Here is a 15,126-nt window from a genome sequence, read left to right on the forward strand (position 1 = left end):
AGATCTTAGTGGATTACAAGAGAAGTTTATTTCTCAACCACATTACATGTCAATTATAGACTGGTTTCTACCCTACTCTTTGTTATCTCCAGGAATCTAGGCTGAAGAAGCAACTTCTACGTCGGTCTCAAGGCCAAAGGAAAAGAGAGGCTGGGAAGACAATGTGGTGTCTCTTAAAGCATCCTCTCAGAAAAGCCACTTTTGCTCACATTCCACTGGGCAAAACAAAACATTTGGTCAAATCTGAAGTCAGCGAGGTGGAAATATGTAATTCTTCCTTTGGGAGGGACCCTAATAGAAAAGGGCAGCATACATTTTGAATAAAACAATCTATCACAAGCCCAAATTGTTTATCTATATCTATGTACAGGCATATTTGTGTGTGTGCATGTGTGCACATGTGTGTGTTTACATATTTTTTCATAGATAAATGATCAGAAAGAAACACAATACGATGTAAATGGAGGTCCTAAATTATTTTTGATAGGCAAATAAAAAAGAAGCCCTTAAATTTGTTAATAAGGAGTTCAGTGTGACCCAAGACAAGAAAGCAGTTAGGCCAATAGCTAAATTGTAATAGGTGAGGAGATAAGAACTGAAAAAACAGACTAATACTTAAGAAAAGAACAGAATAGTATGGCAGCTTAAGCAGTTTAATGGTTTAAGTTTTTATAAGATGATAGAATGAGACAGTATAGGGAAGGGATTCAGCCCTGGTAGACCACAGACACGGTAATCAAGACCACTTGGGCCTCATATATCAAGGCATATTCTCTCCCTTACCTTCCTATCTCCCTTAATAAGCTGACCCAAGTCACATAGCAGAAGGAGAACCTCTCCTAACTTAGCTGACTAGGCTGAATTCTTAACTATCAAAAGAAGAAACTAATTATCTCCTTGAAGTGATGTCTCCCAAGGTTACTAAAAGTGGGACTCTAGCATTCCTGATAAGAACCTGACCATCTTTCAAGGTTAGTGAGGCTCTGGCATTCCCGATAAGAACTGGACCAGATCCAGTCTGCTGAAGACAAGACAGACTCCAACACTGACCTTTCACTGATTTTTTCCTCATTATAATATCATTTTAATACTAAAACCACCCAAGGCAGGGCTTATCCACCATTTTCTGATCATGCAATGTATGTCAGAGCATGATGTCCCATTGCACAAACGCAAAGAAAATCTCGCCTAAACATGCTTGTACATCATTTCATTTTCTGCCTTAGCTTCTAAAATGACAGAAGCTGAGCCTCAGGGAGCTAGCACCGAGATCCCTTTGCCGTAAACTCTCCCTTGCTTTGACTGAGCCACAAGCCTATTAAACCCTCACTGAGAAAAATGTCTCTTTGGCCTGGTGTTAATTTCTACTTATGTGAGAGCCAAAGAACTTGAGATACAAGCTACAGTAACAGAATTCTTATTTATGTTTACTGACTAGAGTAAAAAAGTAAAGATTGCTGAGGGTTTAATAGCATCGAGAGTTAAGCCATAGAAGAATTCCTCTTCTACTGAAACAGTAGGATAAAGGTAAGCATGAATCTTATTATTGCAGATGAAGGGAAAGCCATTTTGTTAGTCCTTTAACAGCAAATACAAAAATTTCAAAGCCCTGTACTCAGATAAACGGAAAACAAAGATAAATAAGGCATAATTAGCCCTTGCAGAGCTTGCAATATAACAGGGGGCACAGAGTGAAATAACCATTTTAACATTAAAAACAAAGTGCTATGAGAATACACACATATATAGTAAGCTCACAACTATAAGATGAAAGATGTGTGAGATTTTCCAAGATAGAAAAAGATGAAAGGAATTAAATGCAGGAAACAAAGTAAACAAATTCTCAGAGGCTTGAAATTGAAAGTGTATGTTACCTAAGCTGTTGCAGAGTGATTAAGAGAATAGGTTTGAAGCCGTGCAAAAATAGACCTAGGTTTGAATTCTAGTCATTCTGCTCTCTTACTATGTAATCGTGAATAAATAATGTAACCTCTGTCAAAATAAAGATAATAATAAAGTATGGCATATAACATTGCTGTAAAGATTAAATTAAATGTAAGTAGGGTACTAAACACAGTTCCTATCTCATAGAAACCAAAAAAAATAGTATTTGTCATTTACAGTGTGAATCAATTCACTTTGCAAACTGTAAAGCACTACAGAGATAGCCCTTTTTTCTGAAACATGATGAATAGCTTCAAAAAAAGCATATCTAAATATATAAGCATTTTAATACAAGATAATATTACTCATATACAGTATATTTAAAAATGTTCCAGGGGGGAGGGATAGCATTAGGAGATATACCTAATGTTAAACGACGAGTTAATGGGTGCAGCACACCAACATGGCACATGTATACCTATGTAACAAACCTGCACGTTGTGCACATGTACCCTAAAAGTATAATAAAAAAAAAAGGAAACATCCTAGAAGGATATACATTAAAAATGTTAACAGTATTTGCAGGAAAAAAAAAGGGTTCCTTTTCTTTTTTTTTTTTTTTTTTTTGAGACGGAGTCTCACTCTGTCTCCCAGGCTAGAGTGCAGTGGCGCCATCTCAGCTACTGCAAGCTCCGCCTCCCGGGTTTGCGCCATTCTCCTGCCTCAGCCTCCCGAGTAGCTGGGACTACAGGCGCCCGCCACCGTGCCTGGCTAATTTTTTGTATTTTTGGTAGAGACGGGGTTTCACCATGTTAGCCAGGATGGTCTCAATCTCCTGACCTCATGATCCGCCCGCCTAGGCCTCCCAAAGTGCTGGGATTACAGGCATGAGCCACAAAAGTGTTCTTTTCTTAAAAGTACAATTATATTTACGTGTGTTTTGCATTTACATTAGGAAATATTCTAAATGTTTCTAGAAAAAAGCTTCTGGGGGAAAACTATTTTCTCATCCTGTTACTGAAATTTATCAAATTATTTTATAATATGACATAATTCTAAAAATGCAAAGTTGCCCCTAAACCTTACAATCACTTTATCTATAATGCCATAAAACCTACCTTCTCTTCTCTTTCTATTTCAAGTTGCTTCTTAACAGACAAAAGTTCAGTTTTGAGATTGGATAGTTCAATCTCCTAAAGAAAAAGAAACATGAAGTTTAGAAGAGCTTCCATGTATTTCTTAAGACAATGAAAATATAAACTAGTGCTCCGAGTAAATTTAATATTGTAGAGAAATAAATTCACTCATAAAATATAGATACTTTTAAAGTCAACTGATATAAAGGCTGCTAGCTTAACATAGCTAAAAACCTCATTTAAACAACTTTTTGGGCTGGGTACAGTGGCTCACGCCTGTAATCCCAGCACTTCCCTGGGAGGCAGAGGCAGGCATATCACTCGAGGTCAGGAGTTTGAGGCAAGCCTGGCCAACATGGTGAAACCCCGTCTCTACTAAAAATATTAATACAAAAATTAGCCGGGTGTGGTGATGCACACCTGTAGTCCCAGCTACTCGGGAGGCTGAGGCCAGAGAATTGCTTGAACCTGGGAGGTGGAGGTTGCAGTGAGCCAAGATCGTGCCAGTGCACTCCAGCCTGGGGGACAGAGAAAGACTCCATCTCAAAAAACAAAAACAAAACAAAACAAAAATCAAGTTTTTTATAGTTTTCTTTAAATAAAAATTTAACACAAAGTATATCTCTCCTCGTTCTCTCCCAATTTATCCCACCCTCCTCTCCCAATTTCAATCAGAGCTCCAAACTTATTTGTTTACTGGAGTTTATAAAATTTCACTTGAAAAAATAGTTTGTTCCACTATTTCAAAAACTAAATTAGAAAAAAACATGTAACTAGAAGATCTATAAGATCCCTTTCAGATTTAAGACTCTGATTCTATAGCTCAAAAATTCGTTTTACTTAATATTATTCTTTACCACCAGTCACTGCTGACATTATGAAAACTGGCCGTTACTGCTATTTTTTCTGTATCTCACCAAAGATGCTCTCAGTGATGACTGTTCTTGTTCTTTGCTCTTATAAAGTCCTAATTCTGAGTCTCTTTCTTCAATGATCTTATCATATTGGTGCTATATTAAACAAAGAAGACATTTTAGATATATTAAAACTGAATAGATTATAAGATTGGTATCTTAACATATTTTAATATTTAATTTAGTATTTAATTAATTATTTAGTATTTAATTTTGCAGAAGCTTATGTTTATAAATTCAGTAATATATATGGGTATATTTTTTAATGTTTCAATTATATTTTTTCATTCAAACAACCTCAACAGTGAAACACACAACAGTCTTGGAAATAACCTAAGAGCAAAAGATAATTCTTTTATTGGAAACATTGAATTTTAACATTTAAAAATATGCCAGAAACACCAGGACTTCTACAAAACCGACTGATTTCAAATCTGGGACAGGAAATATAAGCCTTAAACTAGTATTAGGAGATATATCTAATGTAAATGACGAGTTAATGGGTGCAGCACACCAACATGGCACATGTATACATATGTGACAAACCTGCACGTTCTGCACATGTACCCTAGAACTTAAAGTATAATAATAAAAAAATTGTTACATCAAAAAAAGAAGCCTTAAACATTTTGTCATAACTCAAAGAAAGTTATCAGAGAAAATTACAGTTAAGTCAAAAGGACTTGCCAGTCAGCTTAAAGAGGCTCCTGCTAGCCAAGGGTGGGAAAATGAGCTATCAATAAGGACAGATGCTGCACTGGATTGAAACATACAAAATGTGTTTAAATCTATGAGTTCACAATGTTATTTAAACTATTTTTTAAATCCTCACCGGTTCCCTCATAATAATCTCGTATTCCAGCAGCTTTTTTTGTTAAATGAATAGGTAGGTATACCCTACATCTTCTCCAAATCTTAAGGGGAATGAGGCTTAATTCCTTAACAGATGGATACTCTAAAACAACAATTAAAAATATAAGACACAAACACATCAAACACTAAGTATTTCATCTATTTATGCCTTTGATAAAAATTGATTTAGCCTATTATATGTTAGATATCAATGAGATACTTATCCTGGTTATGTACTTAAAAATATATAAGGTAGAAAGTGCTGTAAGAGACTATTCGCAGAATCCAGAAAAAGAGTGATTACTTCCATTCATCACAGATAACAAAGAGAGATTTCCTCAAGGATGTGACACACAGGCTCAACTTTGTATGGCTAAGATCTGAACTTGAAGAAATGGGCATCAAGGGTATTCTAGCTATAGTCAGTCACTGTTGCATAGACAATAATCTTCTCTGACAAATAAGAATACTATCTTGATTTCACCATTATTTAACAGAAATATGGCTCCAATTAATAATTTTCATTATATAAGAAGAAAAAAATTACCTTATGTTTTTCCATAAGTGCTACCATTTCAGCTATTTTATGTTGACATCGTTTATCAATTTCTTTCTGTAATTTTACTGCTTCATCAGCTATTACTTTTGCTTTCTCAACCTATCAAATAAGCAAAAAAAAAGTTTCTTAAAATAAATGCACAAAAAACAAACAAGTGTAAAAAGTATATGTTCTACTTAAATAAAAGCAAACCTCAAACACCAGGAAACTGGAAAAACAAGTATAAAATGCACTATTTGGGGTTTTTTCAGGGTGTTCTATGAAGTAAGATGACAGTATACCACTGTGGCAATCATTTAATCCTTTCAAAATAATTATATACTCAAATACTTAGAATAGCAAGGATACTTTTAGCTTCTATAAAAACTGATAAACTGACCTTTATATAAATTTACTAACCCTTTTTTAAAATCATAATTTAAAAATTAAGTTTTTTTACTTTTCTCTTAAAATCCTAATAAAAATTTAGATTTTTAGTATAATAAGTTCTTAATACATTGTTTTCCCCACCTCTTCCAAAAGATTTTCTTCTGATATCTTTTTGTCCTCAATTTCTTTCTGATAAGTGTCCGTGATTTCTCCACATTTCTGTTTGGCACTTTCTAGTTCTAACTCTAATTTATTGACCTTTAAGTAAAGAAAAATAGCGTGAATATTAGTAAATGCTATGGATTACTTGAAAACATTCCATATTCATTTTGTGGTTTTGTGAATCTTAAAAGATTACTTATTCATGGAAATTAGGTTGGATCACTTTCCTTACATTTTCATATGGTGAGAAGTGTTTTGTTTTCACAAACTCTATCTTCTCCCCTAAAATACGTATTTTGTCTTGACAAGTAATATAAAATAAACACCCATGCATTTATTTTTAATGAATTTCTCAACAATATTTACATTGGTTACTCTCATTCAGTTTAATATGCTTTATTAGAATAAGTATTTCCATTATACAGAAAACTCATGTGATTCAAAGAAAAGGCATATTCTTAACGAGATTAATTTTCTATAAAGAAGCAACAACTTCCATTTATATTATTTTTACATACTTTGTATAAATATTTACTGAGTTGTGTAGATATAATTCAAATATAGAAATTATCAAGAGGGAAGGAAAGCCCTGAATTAGCAACCTTTATATTCACTTTTATCTTAGGGCTAAATTAATACTGGAAAGGTGTTATACAGCAGGGACAGGAATTGGGAGGAGGCTTATGGGTAATATAATGATGAATCAGACTGTATTTTGTATCCATGAGTCAATCATCGACTTTAAAATATAGACCATTACCAATATTGATAAAAGCTGTTAAATGCCCCTCCCTCTTCATTAGTTTTCCCCTACTGCCCTTTCAAGCATAAAAAACATTCTTAATTTATATTCCCTTATTCTTCTTTATAGATTCATTGCATAATTATGTGTCCCTAAACAATATTTCAAGATTTTTTTTGAACTTCATATAAATGTTTTCATAGTACATTATTTTTCTGGCTTGCTTTTCTCATTGAACAGTTATGTTTGAGGTATTTATGTGTAAAAATACAGTTCTTTCATTTTCACTGCTGAGTAGTGTTCTATTGTATGAATATAACACTGTTTATTTATGTAATCAATTATTCAGGGCACTGCGTTGTCTCCATTTTGGGACTGGTACACACACAATAGTGCTATGAATGTTCTTGTAAACATCTCCTGGTGCAAATATAGAATTTCTCTACAATATGTACCTAGGATTGGAATTGCCGGGTCATAGGGCAGGTTACGTATTCAACTTTAAAGATGACATTATTTTCCATATGCATTTATACCAATTTAAATTCTCAGCAACAAGGTTATGACTTTTCCGGCTTCACAACCTCACCAAGAATTGATAGTCAGACAAAAGTATTTGACTGAAGTTTTGCTGTATTATTTGCATTTTCCAGAAAATTATGTAACATGTTTAACTCTTCATGTTTTCTGTTCTGTGACCATCTCTGTTCATATATTTTACTCATTTATCTACTTGGTGCTTCATTTTCTTCTTAATTACATTTAATGGGTTCTAATCTTTTGTTCTTTATATATGTAAAGTTGGGCTATTTCTCCAACTTTGAGGTTTGTTGTTTACTTTCCAAGTAACCAGAAATTATTACAGTATATATGAATGTATCAATATTTTCAAATATGGTTGTGTTTTTAAATCTTATTTAGGAAATCTTCCTTTACTACCAGGTCACAAAGACATTGTCCCACATCTTCTTCAAATGTTTTGAAGCCCTGCCCTTCACATTTATTTATATCCTTAAGGAATTTGTGTTTGTATGTAGTGTAGAGGTAGACTTTCATATTTTTCCATATAGATAGTCAAATGTTCTAGCACTACATATCTGCAATATCACTTCTGTATTGTGTCCAGTTACCATGTACCCCTGGATCTTTTTCTAGGCTTCTCTTTTGTTTAATTGACTTGACACCTTCTGTGCCAATGTCATACTGTCTTAATTACCTTAGCTATACAATTAATCTTTATATCTGGTAGGGCACATTTTCCTACTTTGTTCTTAAAGATTGCTTTAGTTATTCTTGGCCTATATGATCATTTTTGTTAAATAGTCCGAGTGTTCTTGAAAAGCATGTTTTCCTCACTTTTTAATATAAAATTATCCTTATTTCTCCAACATTCTTAAGAGATAGGTATGTTGTGGACAAAATTTAATGTTGACAGTAATCTTCTTTGCCCATGAAAATACTTTCTCATTGTTTTCTGACTTCTATTGTTGTTGGTTGAGATGTTCATGGCCAATCTGACATTCCTTCACTTTCATCTTTCATTTCTCTCCAGCTACTTTTAATACTTCTATATGTCCAATATTCTTTAGTTATACCAAGTCTAGATGTGGATTTCTTTTCATTTTTCTTGCTTGGTATAAATTTATCTTTCTATATCTGTGAATTCACGTCGTTCATCAATTCTAAATATACTCAGTAGAGGTTGAGTATTCCTTTTCCAAAATGCCTGGGACCAAAAATGTTTCAGATTTATTTAATGAGATATCCTAAGGATAGGACCTATGTCTAAACACAAAACTCATTTATATTTTGTATATACCTTACACATAGCCTGAAGGTAATTTAATACAATATTTTAATAATTTTGTACATGAAAAAGTATGTGTTAAGTACTTATGCATGGACTTCTCCACTTGTGGCGTTATGTCTGTGCTATAAAGTTTTGGATTTGGGAGCATTTTAGATTTTGGATTTTCAGATTAGAAATATTCAGCCTGTAATTACTGCTTATCCCCAATTCACTCTATTTTTTCTTTCTTCTTGGACAATACAAAACCCTTAGAAAAAAAATCATCAAAGTACATGACAACAATAATAGTATACTAACATATAAGTAAGACATAAGAGATAAAGGAGATAATGTAGTCTAATGCCAAATATACCAGTAAAAGAGACAAAGATTGTCAGAGTGCATAAAATTATAAACTCTGGCTACATGCTATTTATAAAAGTCATTTAAAACATAAAGATAGAGGATAAAAGTAAACAGATTTAAAAGATATAACAAGCAAACACGAAACAGAATAAAAATGGTATAGTTATAATAATAACATAAAAACTTGCTCTGAGGCAAGCTTATCTCTACTAGAGATAAAGGAGGTATCTTGTTTTAACAACAATTTCCATTATATATAAATATGTAAGATACACATTAAGTATATAGTTGAACTTTGAACAACATGGGTTTGAACTGCATCCACTTATATGTGGATTTTTTTTCAACCAAATTTAAATGGACAATACAGTATCCACAGGATACGAAACTCACATATATGGAGGGCCAACTTCTAGTTTGCATGGGTTCCACAGGGCTGACTAGGGGATATGAGTATGTGCAGATTTTGGTATTCTTGGGGGCTTCTGGAACCAACCTCCCATGTATAAACCAAAGGAACAACTATACATATAAAGTTCTATCGTATTGTAATAAAAAGTTGCACATATTCCAAATAATGTACACTCAATAATATGGCCTTGAAATAAAGACAAGTTAACAGAACTGAAATTGGAGAACAGAAATCCACACTGTGTAAAATTTTTAAACACATCTATCTCAGTCAACTACTTAATAAAACACAAATTAAAAAAAAGCAGAGGTACAGAATAAAAAAAAGATACACAAATATAAAGAATATAACTGGTCATCTTTACGTAAAGGAACACTTCACCCAACAACTATACAATATACATTATTTTCATGTATGTAAGGGATGTTTATAAAAAGTGACCCCATATATTGGGCCATCAGGCAAATATCAATAAATTTCAAAGTACTAAAGTCATACCAGAGTGTGCTCTCTAGTAACAATTCAGTTATGCTAGAAATCAGTAACAAAAACACAACATGTCCCCTTAAATTTAGAAATTAAGAGATACAGGAGGGCATTGGGCTAAACAATACTAATTTACTATATATCAAAACCTATAGGACACAGATACAGCAATACTTAGTGGGAAATTTATAGCCTTGAAATGTGTACATTAGAAAGACTGAAAATTAATGATCTAAGAATTCATCTTAAGATAGGTCCGGGTGCAGTGGCTCACACCTGTAACCTCAGCACTTTGGGAGACTGACATGGGCGGATCACTTGAGGCCAGGAGTTTGAGACCAGTCTGGCCAACATAATGAAACCCCGTCTCTACTAAAAATACAAAAATTAGCCGGCGTGGATGCACACGCCTGTAATCCCAACTACTCAGGAAGCTGAGGCAGGAGAGTTGCTTGAACCCAGGAGGTAGAGGTTGCAGTGAGCCGAGATCACAGCCACTGCACTATAGCGTGGGTGACAGAGGCAGACTCCATCTCAAAAAAAAAAGGAAAAAACTTCCCAAATTGACAAACTCCTGGTGACACTGATAAAGAAAAAAACAAAAGAAGGAACAAATAACCAACATCAGATTAAAAACAGGCTATTACTGTTTTTAACAGTAAATGCTACAGACAATTCTGAAACTGTAGAAAATGTAGATGAACTGGATGAAACCCAGAAAAATATTATTTATCAAACTTGAAGAAATAGGACAACTAAGTTATACTGTAACTATGATTAAATTGCTTCAGAAATTAAAAGCCTTTGCATAAAGAGAACTCTAGGCCCAGTAGCTTTCATCGATGAGTTCAACTTCAATGAGACATAATTTACATATAATAAAATGCATGGTTTTAAGTGTAAAATTTAATAAGCTTTGACAAATTGTTTTTAAAACCATGTAATGGCAATACCAATCAAGACATAATTTCCATAATCCCAGAAAGTTCCCTCATATCCCTTAACAAACTAATAGTACCCCACTGAGGCAACCATTGTTCTTTCTGTCTCCATAAATTGGTTTTGTCGATTCAAAAACTTCACTTAAATGAAATCATGACAAACATACTCTCTTGTATATAGGTTATTCATTCAGCATATTACAAGATTCATCCATGTTCCTGTGAGTATCAGTAGGTCTTTTTTACTTCTGAGTAGTATTCCATTGTATGAATATACCAAATTTGTTTATCCAGTCTCTTCTTAATGAACATTTTATGTGTTTCCATTTTTTATCATTGTGGATAAAGCTACCATGAATATTCTTCTACAAGATTTTTAGTGGACATGTTTCCATTTATTTTAAGTAAATATCTAGGAAAATAATTGTTGGATCACACAGTAGATGCATGTTTAGTTTTAGAAGAAACCACCAAAACATTTTCCATACTGTATGGAATACTGTATGTAGAGGCTACATTTAGTCTACCATTCATCTGTCAATGGACACATGGGTTGCTTCCAACTCTTGGCTATTGTGAATAATGTTGCTATGAACATAGGTGAACATATATCTCTTTGAGACTATGCTTTCAATTCTTTTAGGTGTATATCTAGAAGTGAAATCAGTGGATCATATAGTTATTCTAGTTTTATTTTTTTGGGGAACCACAAAATTGTTCTCCACAGTGACTGTACCATCTGACATTCCCACCAACAGTGCTTGAGAATTCCAATTTCTCCACAACCTCATTAACATGTTATTTTCTGTTCTTTCATTAGTACCCATTCTAATGGGTATGAGGAAATATCTCATGAGATTTTGATTTGCAATGATTAGTGATATTAAGCATATTTTCATTTTTATGTGCTTATTGGCCATTTGTGTATCTTTGGAGAAATATCTATTCAAGTCCTTTGCCCATATTTTATTTTATTTTCCAGGCCAAGATGAATTTATTGATGAATCCTACAAAGCTATTGAGGAAAAAATAATACCAATTCTAAACAAATGGTTCCAGAATATTGAAGAGGAGGGTATAGTTTCCACTCATTCTTTTTTTTTCCTTTATCAAATTTATTTATGTATTTACTTATTTATTTTTGATTTTTTTTTTAACTATACCTTAAGTTCTAGGGTACATGTGCACAATGTGCAGGTTTCTTACATACATATACATGTGCCATGTTGGTGTGCTGTACCCATTAACTCATCATTTACATTAGGTATATCTCCTAATGCTATCCCTCCCCACTCCCCCCACCCCACAACAGGCCCTGGTGTGTGATGTTCCCCATCCTGTGTCCAAGTGTTCTCATTCTTCAATTCACACCTGTGAGTGAGAACATGAGGTGTTTGGTTTTCTGTCCTTGCAATAGTTTGCTCAGAATAACGGTTTCCAGCTTCATCCATGTCCCTACAAAGGACATGAACTCATCCTTTTTTATGGCTGCATAGTATTCCATGGTGTATATGTGCCACATTTTCTTAATCCAGTCTATCACTGATGGACATTTGGGTTGGTTCCAAGTCTTTGCTATTGTGAATAGTGCCACAATAAACATACGTGTGCATGTGTCTTTATAGTAGCATGATTTATAATCCTTTGGGTATATACCCAGTAATGAGATCTCTGGGTCAAATGGTGTTTCCAGTTCTAGGTCCCTGAGGAATCACCACACTGTCTTCCACAATGGTTGAACTAGTTTATAGTCCCACCAACAGTGTAAAAGTGTTCCTATTTCTCCACATCCTCTCCAGCATCTGTTGTTTCCTGACTTTTTAATGACTGCCATTCTAACTGGCGTGAGGTGGTATCTCATTGTGGTTTTGATTTGCATTTCTCTGATGGCCAGTGATGATGAGCATTTTTCATGTGTCTGTTGGCTGCATAAATGTCTTCTTTTGAGAAGTGTCTGTTCATATCCTTCACCCACTTTTTGATGGGGTGGTTTGATTTTTTTCTTGTAAATTTGTTTAAGTTCTTTGTAGATTCTGGATATTAGCTATTTGTCAGATGGGTAGATTGTAAAAATTTTCTCCCATTCTGTAGGTTGCCTGTTCACTCTGATGGTAGTTTCTTTTGCTGTGCAGAAGCTCTTGAGTTTAATTAGATCCCATTTGTCAATTTTGGCTTTTGTTGCCATTGCTTTTGGTGTTTTAGTCATGAAGTCCTTGCCCATGCCTACGTCCTGAATGGTATCACCTAGGTTTTCTTCTAGGGTTTTTATGATTTTAGGTCTAACATTTAAGTCTTTAATCCATCTTGAATTAATTTTTGTATAAGGTGTAAGGAAGGGATCCAGTTTCAGCTTTCTATATATGGCTAGCCAGTTTTCCCAGCACCATTTATTAAATAGGGAATCCTTTCCCCATTTCTTGTTTTTGTCAGGTTTGTTGAAGATCAGATGGTTGTAGATGTGTGGTATTATTTCTGAGGGCTCTGTTCTGTTCCATCGGTCTATATCTCTGTTTTGGTACAAGTACCATGCTGTTTTGGTTACTGTAGCCTTGTAGTATAGTTTGAAGTCAGGTAGCATGATGCCTCCAGCTTTGTTCTTTTGGCTTAGAATTGTCTTGGCAATGTGGGCTCTTTTTTGGTTCCATATGAACTTTAAAGTAGTTTTTTCCAATTCTGTGAATAAAGTGATTGGTAGCTTGATGGGGATGGCCTTGAATCTATAAATTACCTTGGGCAGTATGGCCATTTTCATGATATTGATTCTTCCTATCCATGAGCATAGAATGTTCTTCCATTTGCTGTGTCCTCTTTTATTTCGTTGAGCAGTGGTCTGTAGTTCTCCTTGAAGAGGTCCTTCACATCCCTTATAAGTTGGATTCCTAGGTATTTTATTGTCTTTGAAGCAATTGTGAATGGGAGTTCACTCATGATTTGGCCCTCTGTCTGTTATTGGTGTATAGGAATGCTTGTGATTTTTGCACATTGATTTTGTATTCTGAGACTTTGGGGAAGTTGCTTATCAGCTTAAGGAGATTTTGGGCTGAGATGATGGGGTTCTCTAGATATACAATCATGTCATCTGCAAACAGGGACAATTTGACTTCTTCTTTTCCTAACTGAATACCCTTTATTTCTTTCTCCTGCCTGATTGCCCTGGCCAGAACTTCCAACACTATGTTGAACACGAGTGGTGAGAGAGGGCATCCCTGTCTTGTGCCAGTTTTCAAAGGGAATGCTTCCAGTTTTTGCCCACTCAGTATGCTATTGGCTGTGGGTTTGTCATAAATAGCTCTTATTATTTTGAGATATGTTCCATCAATACCTAGTTTATTGAGAGTTTTTAGCATGAAGGACTGCTGAATTTTGTCAAAGGCCTTTTCTACATCTATTGAGATAATCATGTGGTTTTTGTCTTTGGTTCTGTTTATGTGATGGATTACGCTTATTGATTTACGTATGTTGAACCAGCCTTGCATCCCAGGGATGAAGCCAACTTGATCATGGTGGATAAGCTTTGTGATGTGCTGCTGGATTCTGTTTGCCAATATTTTATTGAGGATTTTTGCATCGATGTTCATCAAGGATATTGGTCTAAAATTGTCTTTTTTTGTTGTGTCTCTGCCAGGCTTTGGTATCAGGATGATGCTGGCCTCATAAAATGAGTTAGGGAGGATTCCCTCTTTTTCTACTGATTGGAATAGTTTCAGAAGGAATGGTTTCAGCTCCTCTTTGTACCTCTGGTAGAATTCGGCTGTGAATCCGTCTGGTCCTGGACTTTTTTTGGTTGGTAGGCCATTAATTATTGCCTCAATTTCAGAGCCTTATTGGTCTACTCAGGGATTCAACTTCTTCCTGGTTTAGTCTTAGGAGGGTGTATGTGTCCAGGAATTTATCCATTTCTTCTAGATTTTCTAGTTTATTTGCATAGAGATGTTTATAGTATTCTCTGATGGTAGTTTGTATTTCTGTGGGATCAATGGTGACATCCCCTTTATCATTTTTTATTGCATCTATTTGATTCTTCTCTCTTTTCTTCTGTATTAGTCTTGCTAGCAGTCTGTCAATTTTGTTGATCTTTTCAAAAAACCAGCTCCTGGATTCATTGATTTTTTGGAAGGGTTTTTTGTGTCTCCATCTCCTTCAGTTCTGCTCTGATCTTAATTATTTCTTGCCTTCTGCGAGCTTTTGAATGTGTTTGCTCTTGCTTCTCTAGTTCTTTTAATTGTGATCTTAGGGTGTCAATTTTAGATCTTTCCTGCTTTCTTTTGTGGGCATTTAGTGCTATAAATTTCCCTCCACACACTACTTTAAATGTGTCCCAGAGATTCTGGTATGTTGTGTCTTTCTTCTCATTGGTTTCAAAGAACGTATTTATTTCTGCCTTCATTTCGTTATGTACCAGTAGTCATTCAGGAGCAGGTTGTTCAGTTTCCATGTAGTTGAGCAGTTTTGAGTGAGTTTCTTAATCTTGAGTTCTAGTTTGATTGCACTGTGGTCTGAGAGACAGTTTGTTA

General features: G+C 34.5%; 1 protein-coding gene across 11 annotated transcripts in view; it reads right to left on the reverse strand.

Annotated features, from left to right (window-relative positions):
- SYCP1 (synaptonemal complex protein 1) overlaps nucleotides 1–15,126 on the reverse strand; it is a 148,336-nt gene that overhangs the window by 45,209 nt on the left and 88,001 nt on the right. For all 11 annotated transcript variants that reach the window (XM_054463152.2, XM_054463103.2, XM_054463120.2 and 8 more), the window contains 4 exons: nucleotides 5,856–5,972; nucleotides 5,334–5,444; nucleotides 3,938–4,030; nucleotides 3,003–3,077 (listed from right to left, as the gene is read on the reverse strand). In XM_054463152.2, coding sequence (XP_054319127.1) covers nucleotides 3,003–3,077; nucleotides 3,938–4,030; nucleotides 5,334–5,444; nucleotides 5,856–5,972 — 396 coding nt within the window. The remainder of the gene's footprint in view (nucleotides 1–3,002; nucleotides 3,078–3,937; nucleotides 4,031–5,333; nucleotides 5,445–5,855; nucleotides 5,973–15,126) is intronic.

This window comes from Pongo pygmaeus, chromosome 1 (genome assembly GCF_028885625.2).
Source record: "Pongo pygmaeus isolate AG05252 chromosome 1, NHGRI_mPonPyg2-v2.0_pri, whole genome shotgun sequence".
NCBI lineage: Eukaryota > Metazoa > Chordata > Mammalia > Primates > Hominidae > Pongo > Pongo pygmaeus.